At 42.0% G+C, this 12,060-nt stretch overlaps 1 protein-coding gene across 1 annotated transcript in view; it reads right to left on the reverse strand.

Moving 5' to 3' along the window:
* The window catches only part of E2F7 (E2F transcription factor 7), a 14,410-nt gene that overhangs the window by 526 nt on the left and 1,824 nt on the right, over positions 1–12,060 (reverse strand). The window contains exons 2-10 of the mRNA XM_009580949.1: positions 11,427–11,595; positions 8,672–8,956; positions 7,867–8,025; positions 6,648–6,785; positions 5,656–5,850; positions 4,934–5,018; positions 3,806–4,325; positions 2,683–2,953; positions 1,032–1,456 (exon numbers count right to left, since the gene is read on the reverse strand). Of these exons, the coding sequence (XP_009579244.1) occupies positions 1,032–1,456; positions 2,683–2,953; positions 3,806–4,325; positions 4,934–5,018; positions 5,656–5,850; positions 6,648–6,785; positions 7,867–8,025; positions 8,672–8,956; positions 11,427–11,595 (2,247 nt within the window). The remainder of the gene's footprint in view (positions 1–1,031; positions 1,457–2,682; positions 2,954–3,805; positions 4,326–4,933; positions 5,019–5,655; positions 5,851–6,647; positions 6,786–7,866; positions 8,026–8,671; positions 8,957–11,426; positions 11,596–12,060) is intronic.

The raw sequence follows: 12,060 nt of genomic DNA on the forward strand, positions 1-12,060 counted from the left end.
GATGTTTTACTCACTTTTGTTACTTGTTAGCATCAAAGCAGATCTAAAATTAGTCTCCTAAACCCTGGCCACTTCTGTTTTAAGTGCCACTCTACTGTAATCTCTAATGCTAGTATCTGTAATCAGATTGGCTGCCAACAAGTCTAAAGCTCGAACAAGATAAACATAAAGTAACATTCATAAAGCTTCCAGAAGTTCAATCTATTTGTTGCTGCATTAGACAATAGGAAAACAAATCACAGATTTAAGAATGTATGCTAAAGTAGTGCCAAAATGTCATTGCTAATAGTTGTAAAGACCCAGGTAACCCAGTGTGACATGACTTCTTTATGTCACTCATTGTACTTCGGATATATGAGTCCTTCTTGACTTTTGAATGTCTCATTTTTTTACTCAAAATGTCTGTTTCTATGGTAGATTTTCTAACATATCTTTATAAAAAAGGTCAACAAAACCCACAAGAATCATTGTTTTCCCCCAGTTCTGATGCTGCTATTACATTTCCATTATTTAGTGAAGAGAGATCAGAACAGGTATGAGAATGTAACCCAGGACACTACTGCCTGAGAAGTGTTGCAGCCAGCTGACTCCTGAATTACGACAAACAATCCTCCTGTCCACCTAACGTGTTTCTGTAGCCATTGCATAACACACAATGATAGTGTCAAATGGGGAAAAAATACTGACTTGGATTTCTAGGGAAAAAAAAACCCTGTAACTTATTTTTTTTCTCTATTCCTGCAAGATTTTTAAAGATTAAGATTTTTATGATTTTAAAATTCCTGTGAGATTTTTAAAACTCACCAGTTCACCATTCAGGGCTAGACATGCTGTGCTGGGCTATGTCTTTAACACTGTCCCAAGTATTGCCACCACTACAGATGGACACGCAAACTAAGTGGAAGACACGAGCTCCCAGCGTGCCAACTTACACTCTGACACACCGGCACCAGCCTGCAGCGCAAGCTGCCTTTGGTCCCACTGACCTGGCACTGCTCTTTCATTGTCACTCAACCACCTTTCACTCTTACCTGCTGCAGCTTCAGAAGGGTCACTGGATGCCCCATACACATGGGGGAGTCTGGTTTAACAGCACCGCAAGACCGTGCAAGCATGGGACTCAGGTGCAGAGTGGGGTGAGCCGGTTGCTGGGGATCCACCGACGGCGCGGGTGAGACCTTGGGGGTAACCACTGCTGTGGTACCTATGAAAACAGGCGTTGTTGATGCCAGGCCAGACATACTGAAATTCATGGAGGCGGCAGCTGAGAAGGAACCATCGGGAACTGGGGAAAGAGGACTGGTGATTGTGGGAGAACAGACGAGAGGGAAGGAAGCCAAGGCTGCTGACGGCACCACGACACAGGGGACGCTCAGAGAAGGTAACTGGCTCGCAGCCAGGCTGATAGCACCAGGGGCTTGGTTTGCAGAGAACAGGAAATTAAAACTGCTTAATCCTAAACCAAAGAGAGAAAAAGCAAGGCATTAATACAGTTGACAAATTGGAATTAAGCTATTATAACTTCATCTACAACAGGAAAGAAGGATGACCACAGAGAAAGAGACAGGCTGCCCAGGAAGAAAACTGTGACAAAGAGAAGAAAAAAGAAGGACGAAAACCGTCACAAACCCGTGACTCTTCTGTCAAGCTCTCTTTCCTTACCTTCCTCCATCTCTCCCCCTACTGCCTGTTCACTATATCTGCATCCATTTACTTTGTTCATATTAAGTACCAACAACACAACTTGCTGTTTTCTGCTTCTAACTTCAGTTACAAGCAATATCTTGGCTAAACAAACTCTTTTTTCACTAACAGGAATCATATCCTCTGCTATATGAAAACATATGCATTGATTTTAATAAGAAAAAAAAAAAGGAAAAACCCACAAATATATATCCCAAAGACGCTAATTTTTCTGAGAATGGCTGCAATACTGTTTTGAAACAGAAGCTGCTCCAGTTCCCAGTTTGTCTGACTTTGCAAAATAACAGGATCAACATTTTCAGATGGAGCATCTCCATCCTATAAATGAAATCCCATAGGCCCCCACTCTGTGCCACAAGTGAATCAAATACTAAAGCAGTAGTCATGGAAATCTGCCACATGTTCCCACAAAACACTCTTCCACTCCACGCAAACACAGGCATGTATAACGGTGGACAGGAAATCCTCTTGTAGTGTTTTCAGCTACTTCCTCCCCATCCCTGCTGTGTCCTACGAGCAGGCCTGGCTACACTCCCAGTGCCTCAGCTTTTGTGGGGTTATCCTGATGACACACATGACAAGACAGTACAAAGTTCATATATGACTAAATTCACCCACTCAGGGGGATGCCGTTGCACTATTCTGGCTGCCTTACTGCCAAACCTAGACTTCTAGCTCCTCAGAGTTTTGAATGCTGGACAGGTGCCTTTTTTGCTGCACATAATTCAAGCATGCAAATCCCACATTATTCATCTCTAATAATGTTTGGGTACCTCAGGAAAATGACTGTATTTTCAGAGAAGCAACAGTTCATCTGGAGTCAAGAGAATTCAGAGCTATTAAACTACTACAGAGAACTGCTGACAGTTTTTGTGCCAAATATAGACTTATTCACCTATCTGTAGGTCTCCCTATTTGAACAGCTCAGTGAACAGATGCAGAAGTTTGAGTGCCTCTAGATCTCATGGCTGTCCTTACCAGCAGTAGGCTGAACATAAAGATACTGTGGTAGGAAAGGTTGATTGGCATTTTCTTTAGAGATGTGCTCTTTTCCTGGAGAAGGTTCATCAGGGTCTTTATTCTGAGACCGTTTTTCTTGCTCCTGAGAATCTAAAGGCTTAGTAGACTCCTTGTCTGCAGACTCTGGAGCAGCAGGACTTGCGAGGTCAAGATGAAAAGCTTCTAGATGTTCAGCAGATGCACAGCCACTTCCTGGGGTAGATTCTGCCTTGGGTGACTCAAAAGGCTTCTAAGAAAAAACAAAAGAGAAAATGATGAGTCCAAACTGAAATAACACAGTACAATGTCTCTCATGCACTTTCCTCAGCTACAGAGTAAAATGTGCACCTGTGCAAAGGGACAGCACAAAAACTCATTAGCAAGTCCCCAAGTTAAAAATTTTGTTTGAGGGTTTGAAGAGAAGTATTAGTGATGCCTAAGCCCTGTGCTGTAGTTCACTTTCAGTACTGGCAGACACTAGATATGAAATACCTGAGCTTGGGGATTCATTTCTCTTTATTGATACAGAAAAACATCTCTTTCAAATGGCTTATATTCAAACACTGATACAACCTTGAGCCTGAACCCCATTTTTAGTAGTTAAGAAAACTGTGAGATAGATGCACTTCACCTTCAACATCTCCTCTCTCACCAGCCTGCTGTGGGCAACACTGGGCATGAGAGAGAGGGAGACAGGCTGGAGAGTAGGGGGAAAATACAAATCACATTTGCTGTAGCTCAGTGGAGTAAGCAACGCTGCTGCTGTCTGGGAAAGCCCAAGTTAACAGGGAAAGATAACCTCTGGCAGACAGTTTTGTTGAAGACAATGATCAGCACACTGATTACAAAGAACAGCTGACCATCACTTCACTATGCAAAGCAATCACAGTCCATTTTCCCCTGGTACTGTGAAAACATCTCCCAGTTAATGCCTATACTTCCTGGCACAGCACCCTTACAATTTTATTAGCATGTGGGAGGCAGCATTTGTATCTGTAACAAGAGCGGTGTAGTGAATTTTCACTTCTGAAAACACTGTCTTGGGTAAAAGTCTTTCCTCACTAACAGGAAGCCTAAGTGATAATGAAATTCACTTCTTTACCTTGGGTACCACAAGCGAGAGGGGCACATCGCTCTGTTCCATGGTCTGCTTTTTAGCAGCTGGCTCTTCATCATCTACAGGTGCAGAGGGAGATGCGCACTTATGGGAGCTGCGTTTCTGGCAGGCAGCTGGAGGTATGGCCGCCTGAGCTTCTGCCCTCCTGCTTCCCACGTCTCCTGTGGTGGGCAGCGTCTCCCTCAAGTTATTTTCCTGAAGACCGCCACACAACATAAAAAGGGACGAAGAGGGGAAGCACAGGAAGGGTTGATTGGGGAGCAGGATAGGTTTTCCATTTTCTGTTTTGGAGGCTGCTGGCGTGGAAGGATGTAGAGCTTGGCTGCTGATGCCATTTGGCAGCGAAAGGCTTGGCATATCTGCCTGAACCACAGGGAAAACTGCCTGAGGCAACGGGTTAACACAAAAATCAGAGTCCCCAGGAACTGGAAGAAGGGAGAGAGATGAGGTTATGCTTGGGTTCCTTGCTGAATTTAATATCGTTTCTGTGGCACAAGCTTTATTCCTAAAAAAAAGGTAATAAAAAGAGGAAAAACATTTAGTCCAAAATTAAACCTCTATTTTATCCTTAAAAGCAAACATGTACATTGTTGGACATAAATGTGGAAAAATCCCCCCGGCAAATCACTACTTTTACACAGTTTACAAGGAGGCTCACTTTTTATTATTTCTAAGTACACAGAAACAGACTTATCAGTTTTTTGCAGAACAATAATGCTTTCGGTTGCACTTGACTAGAGTAAATCATTCACAAATGAATTCAGATTAGGATAGATGTAGAGAACACGCACTGATATGACAAAGAGGCTCTCCCATGGAATCATGATTTGCTCAGCCTACCTATACAACAGGTCAAAGGAGGCAGGAATGACCTATATAAACACACATGAGATGAAGAACTACTGAAGCTAAAGGACAACAGTGGTACAAGTACAAGTGGCTATAAATTGGCCATGAAAAAAAAAAAAGCCACGCTGAGACCTATCAGCATTAAAATAGTAATAACGAGACTCTCTGGCAATTTTTTATCTCAGTCCCATCAATGGAATCTAGCCTTGAACTAAACAGGACAAGCACAAAGCTGAAACTGGACAGGAGTTAAGACCAACCTACCTAGTATCTTCCTCTATTTTCTGCCTGCAGACAGCTGCTAGATTTATCATTTTGGAGCAATATTCATCTGAATTCACAATACAGGCTGAAAGAACAAAGGAGCATTCAATAATAACAGGTAGGTTTACCAAGCATGTTTTGATACTGGCCATATAAAATAATTGGTATAATTTTTCTATCCTGGCACATTTTTATAACATTCACTAATCACCTAGAGCCAGAACCTGCAAGACACTCAGAACTCTCAGTCCCACCGGAGAGGTGCTCGACATCATCATTTCCTATAACAGGGAACTGTAAAAAGCCCTGTAATTGCTTTATCTGTTTTAACAGCTATCCATTAGATTGTTACAGTAAACTCCACTATATTAGGAACCATAAAATAAAGCAAGCTTTTGTGGCTAAAGAATCTTTCTTTATCTACACCAAATTTTAACAGAAGAAACTGTAGTGTAGTTGCAGTTAGTGGAGAATAGAAACATGTACTAGAAGACAAACTGCAGATTCAAGGCAGTATGGCCCAGATTCATCTCATCTAACTTTAGGCACTTGTTGGAGGGTCCAAAACAGAAGTCTCATCACATGGACAGTAGGAATATAGGCACCTCCCAAGGGTAATTCACACATTTAATTAGGCTGATTCACCCAATCAAGTGCCTTAAATTGGTGGCATTTGGGCAGATCCAGTGGGATACAAAAGAACATGCTTCCTTAGTAGTTACCTTGCCTTTCTTGACGTGGGCTGTTGGGCTCAGAACTGACCTTCCTTCTAGTCCCTTCACAAGGCTGTGTGCCGTTAAATGAAGCATGACGTGTAAACCTTTGCTTTCCAGTAGCACAGATCTGATAAGGGGCAGAGGCTCCTCTCTGCGTCCCTGGCAGAGGATCAGATGTTGGGCTATGCCCTCTCGGCTCATCTGTAGGAACATAATTTTGTACAACAGTCCTTCAGGGAACACAGCTCATCATTTAGGCTTCTGCCATGTTACTGAACTTGGCCATAAGAGAAGAGGTAACCTCTATACCATCCCAAATCCCACGACACTGAAGCAGACCTAAGCTCCGTAAGCACCGATAGACAAGATAAGGGCTTCCCTCCTTTCCATTCCATGGCTGCTGCAGCAGCAGCTACACTCTAGTGTGCGCACCCAGGAGGAGAAAGGGTACTAAGATGGCATTAACACTATCCTTCACTTTTACTTGGTCCTGGCACTGGCCTGATCCAAATACATTAGCAAAGAGCTTTCCTTTGCTCTGGCTGCTAGCCAAGAATCAGCAGCTTACAGAGATGCTCTGGCCCACCGCCTCCTTCTTTGCAGAAAAACCTTTTGTTCGATAGGACACATGCAAGAACAGCCCTGCTCTACCTTGGTAAGTCGCCTTACAAAGACAGTAATTGACTGTCTAGTTATTATACAATTACTGAGATTTTGCAACCCAGAAAAGCTGTGGACCCAGATTTGGAGATGTAGCCATTATCTGCCATGTAAGTCAGTTATGTAAGTTGGTGTAAAAATACCAGCAAGACACAGTATCCTTCAACATCCCTCCACAGCTCCAGCCCTTGAGCATAAAGTCTAACAAGGGCAAATGTTGGGCAGGCCAGCAGTTAATAATCACAGGGTGGACAATGAATGAAAGGAAAACAACCTCTTACCTCTTGGGAAGGGATTGTCAAAACAAAAGGAAAGGAGATGCGAGCTACACAAATTACCATTTTTTCCAGGGAATTCCACAGGCCCAATCCACTTGAAGGCTGGTTTGCGTCCTCGTTCCTCCGTGACGTGAACTTTCTTGATCAAGCCTAGGCTGGTGAGAACATTGGCGATATCATACAGTCTTCGTACCTTTGCTAACAAGAAAGGGCAGAAATAGTCAAGACAGTCACGTTTACAATGCATACAGTACATATTTACATGGTAATTTCATTCCAGAATATCACCACAGCTTTCATAGACGAGGTGGGTAAAATCAAATTGGGATGGACTTAAGCCACCTCCTATAAAGCCTGCCATGCCAGCTCCCACCTGCTTGTCACTGCTTCTTCATATCTGAGCTGCTCATCCATCTTAGCTGCTCAGGTTTAAGCTCACCTACCTCATTTTGATCGAAATGGGTTAGGGAGTGATTACATCAGCAGCTCGCCCAGAAAAGGCAGCTACCTTCACGTGAGGTAAAGACAAGCACTTGGGGGCAAGAGGCACATGAGTGCACAGCTGATCACAAAAGGACACATATTTATCATCTTAAAAATGTAACACTCTTAGAAAAATCTCTGTGACTCCAATAAATAACATATTTGAGCTGAATATAATACCCACAGGTTGTCCAGCTAAACTTCTCACATCCCTCCTGGTATTTGGGGTAGAATTTTAAGACTGAAGAGCAAGTACTTTATTTTAAAAGTATTTTAAAGACTTAAAAGAAAAGTCTTTATTTTAGAAGAATTATTTACTAATGCTGAGTTTTTCCATGTTGTCCAAGGGATCTAAGTACTAATCCCCACTAACTGAAAAGCAAACTGTGCCATCCAGCTGTGAAAGATTTCTGGGGTGAAAGGGAGAAGTAATACATTTCTGCAGAGAACAAAATTAATTCCATTAAATTAAACAACATGTTTCATTTCAATAAGTTCTGAAATGTCATTCAGAATGGTACAGGAAACAGGGTTAAAGTACAAAAAAAATTTCAAACAAAAAAAAAGATTTTTCTTCATTCTGAAGCTGAAACTTGGAGATAATTGTCAAATTGACTTTTCCCCACCCCAAGCTCTGTTTTCACAAACTGGTGTCTGCAATTAAAAAAACCCCAAACCATACTTCAGCAAAAGATTCCTGACCTGCTCTTGCCGTTACCTACTGGTGTCAGTCAAAACATGCCCCTGTTTTCTTTACTCACTGACCAATTGATTCGTCTCTCAACAGCCAGCTTACTTTTAAATTTGCTGTGGTCCACTGTATCCTGCGTTTCTTCTATCAGTATCTTTGCTGCGATGTCCAGAGTGACTATCTTGGTCTTGGAGACAAGGAACAGCATGACAAACTTTTGGCTCATAATCCGCAACGACTTGTCCTTTCTGCTGTTTGCAGATGCTGTGTTACAAATAATACCCAAGCCTCTTAGCATATGTCATCCATCACAGCCAGAAAACTAGCAAGTAGGTTTCTCACACACAAAAGGGGTAAAGTATTTCCTTGTCGGGAAGCAGGAATCTTTTGAAAGGCAGCAAATAACTGAGTAATGCAGACAGAAGTCTCTTCAAAAGGCAATAAAAATTAAACCTTGCGAAATAGCTTTTAGAAAGTCAGATTCCAAAGATGATTCTATGTTACGTTACACAGTTTTGCACCACTATAATTTTGTGACTCCAATGGACTTCGTAACTTAAAACACTATGTATTATATGGGCAGCATGCAAACAGTGGACAAATGAAAGATAGCACCTTCTGTCAGGATAAAGCATTTACTGTCAGGTACAGGCGGGGAAAGAAGAACTGGAGTGCCTGGCAGAAGCTCCTGCCAGTCTGTAGGGCAGAGGGAAAAATCCGTCCTCAGACCTATGCTAGGGACAGGATACAAGGAAGAATTCTGACACCTCTGTGGTGAATTCAGCACCTTTTTGCAAAGAATAATTTTTTATTATTTAATTTAAAAGCAAAGCAAGGGAAAAAGTCACATAATAAACTGGAGAAAAAGACTTGTGTCTGTGTATCACAGCACACACATTAGTTCTCTTACCAGAGGTGCAATCTGGTTCTGAAAGGTCCAGTAACGGTCTGTCTTGACAATCTGGAGTAGTTTCCTTTTTCCGTTCTCCAAATTTGTATTCCAAGTCCTGCTCCTTGTGCTGGAAGAAGGTCATTAGCTCTCCATACTGCAGCTCTCCTGCTTCCTGAAGTGTTTTCAGAGTCTGACTTAGGTTGTGCCGGCCATGCCAACAGTACTGGTTCTTGGCCACACGGCTAACCAAGTGCAATGACTCCAGGACATTCACTATATCGTAAATTCGTCTCCGCTCAACTCCTGTTTTAAGTGGGGGGAAATAAAAAAGACATAGATCATCATCTAGTTTTAATGTGCTCTTCAGCAGAAGCGGAACAGAGAACAGGCTGTTCTCTACCACTAAGTGTTCACAACACATTTTTCACTGTTCACCTGGACACATTACATTAGATCCATCCAAATTTGCACAATTAAGAACTGACTTACGTATGGCAAGCCCCATGGTATGATGTTGTTTGTCTATTTTGTTAACTGCCGGCCCAGCCATGGCTTCAGCTTAAAGCATCTACACTGTGTTTAGAAGAACTGATTGCAGTCTGCCCAGCCCCACTCACTCAGACTTACCCAGACTGCCCTGAGGTTTTCAGAGCATTTTGGCCCTTCTTGTCAGAGAGCTTCAGAGCTCAGACACAGACCTGTATACAAGCCTGTGTGTAACAGAGGGCAGGAAAGCGCTGACCCTGGCACTGACAGAGGGTAGATATAAAAGCCCACTCCTACAGGAACCAGTGGGAATGTGGTCCTCCACTTGCATTTCCAATGGCACAATTACTTGCTAAGCACGTACCAAGCAAAGGAGCATCAAAGGCTTCACAAGGTGCAAAGCAGTGGAGAATGAGACTCACTGATCCCAAATGCAGCAGAAACGAGTCCTCGGTGCTGGCTGGGTCTGCACCAATGGGAAATCTATGAAATATGTCCAACTTGTGTTCAGCCTGACTGATGTAAGCAAGGTTGGGGACTGAATATGAACAGGCCAGTGACTCTGCTCACTGTCCTGAGTACTCGCGTGCAGTGCTGTTTGAAGCATGGCTGTTATATATAATACAGTGCACTATACGCTGGTGGCATTATCTGCACCAGAAATCCCATAGCGGTTAACATCAGCTGAGCAGAACAAGTGCTAGCCAAGGGGAAAGGTTTTGAAAGACTTCCCTGCGGAATGGAAGGCCTTGATGCATCTGTTTACCCATCTGGAGAATATGGATAATACTTACCAGCCTCAAATGGATATTAGGATAAACAATTCATGAGTATTTCCAAGTGTGCGGAGATCTTGGAGTGAAATATACTCCAGAAAAACAAGAGTGCTACACATATCCTGGTGTCTTACAGGCACCTATGGAAAGACCCTTTCTGGTCTTTCCATAGGTCTCCAGTGAACAAAGCAATATACATTTGTAGCAAAAGCTATATTACAACCGTCTTGTGTTATACAGAGAGCAGCAACATCAGCAGTGAATAATTTTGTGGTCCCTGAAGCAAGTGAATACTCTGAAGCAAGGCAAGCAAGGAAGTGAAAACCGAAGGGAGAAGAACAAACATACCCCCTTCTGTGAGGTAAAATTCCCAACAGTAAGTTTTAAAACAAAGTTTCTCGTATTTAGGAAAGCAAGGTAATGCCACTCCCAACACAGAATAAAGTACTACTCATGTTCAGCTGTACAAGGTTGGAGCACAAGCATCTCATGCAAACACAGAAAGGAGTAACTGCAAAATCTAAAAGAACAATTCATTTAAAAAGTAATTTATTTAACTATTTACTTCATCTGAATTCTCTCCTATTTCCACTTCCCATTACCAAGGCAAATAAATATTTCAAGGACTTTCTTACCAGAGTCACAGAGGACATCACTCTTCTTTCTTCCCAAAACAGACACATTTCATTTTTGCTACCTCTTTTCTGTTAAATACCTGAGTTCTAAATGTAGATACAATATTTATTTAGTTTAAGTCCAATTTTGTAAAGCCCTTCCTAGTGAAAAGACAACCTCTCCAAGGACCTGGATCTTTTTGTTACTGGTGTGACCTGGCTGAGTCCTCTCTCCCAAGTTTTATTACTTCTCTCAGATACTTCATTAATCTTTTAACTAAGACCAAACCTAACAGCAGACCCAACAAATAGGCTACTCGATACCTTCTTGCCACCTCAATACAACACATTTTCTCATTCTACTCCTTCAGGTCTCCTGTTAACCTCCCCTCACAAGACAATATTTAAAGCTAAGATAACCTTGGTGAATCATGAGATCTTGGAAGGTACAATGTCAGGCACGTTACCCAAGTCAGGCAGTAAACCCAGCTGATTTTCTGCATTTACTAGTTTGCAATTGTTTCCCCAAACGTTCCATTTTGATAAAATTTGTTATTTATAAGTCCTCCTTCAGAGGATTTGTAACTCATAACTCCTTCAGTCTTCAGCAAATTGAAAATTTAAGAAAGCAACAGAGTTGGTAAACAGCTGGAGGATAGATCTGTCTAGTAAAAAGTACTGTCAGAAAGCAGATTTCAAAATGGTAGCATTACCAAGCAGCAAAGACACTTCGGAATATTAGGCATTTTCAACTCTTGATTAGTATGATTAGAAGAGCATTCAGACCCAGGGAAAGGCAGACCTTGAATGTACTCTGTAAGAAGGATGATCTTTTGAAGGCCCTCCTGTCGAGTTACCCCAGGTGATCAGTTACCCCATTTTTGCAGGTATACATACCGAGAATTGAAGCCACTTCATCCAAAGAAATAGTAGTTTTTTCTGTTGACAATGGATAACTTGGATAGCGAGCTAGAAACTTTTGGCACAAGAGTCCTAAGCTTTTCTGTTTTCTGCTGGGCCTCTGTTTTTCAAACTCATCAACCGTGCTGTCGTCTACCATATCATACTGTTAAAAAATAAATGTTAACCCTTTAGTGCAGAGCTTTAGAAGCCAGGCATAGCCAAGTGAGGCGTATTTCAGATGTTAGCAATATTTAAGCTCAGACTTTCTAATAAGGAAAAAAACCATGGACTCCTTGCAAGCACAGAGCACTTGGGTGACACACTTTTGCTTGCAAGCTCTTTTTAATTCATCACAAAAGATATCTACAGAAAAACTCTTATTGCGAGATCATAAAATAATGGTTATGCATAAGGAAACAAAACAGTAAGACCAAACACTCAAGACTAGCAGATGGCAAGATCCTACTTGGAAGGAATATTTCTTTTTGAAAGGAGGAGGAATATTCCCTCAAACATCTCTGGATCTAATAAACCAGAAGATGTACAAGCCATCAAAGAGTTCCTCTTTCAAGAGATTTTACTGCCCTTTACAGTGCCTTTATAACTTTAAGAAACCAGGGGTGGGGGG

This window comes from Fulmarus glacialis, unplaced genomic scaffold (assembly GCF_000690835.1).
Source record: "Fulmarus glacialis isolate BGI_N327 unplaced genomic scaffold, ASM69083v1 scaffold3167, whole genome shotgun sequence".
NCBI classification, from domain to species: Eukaryota; Metazoa; Chordata; class Aves; order Procellariiformes; family Procellariidae; genus Fulmarus; species Fulmarus glacialis.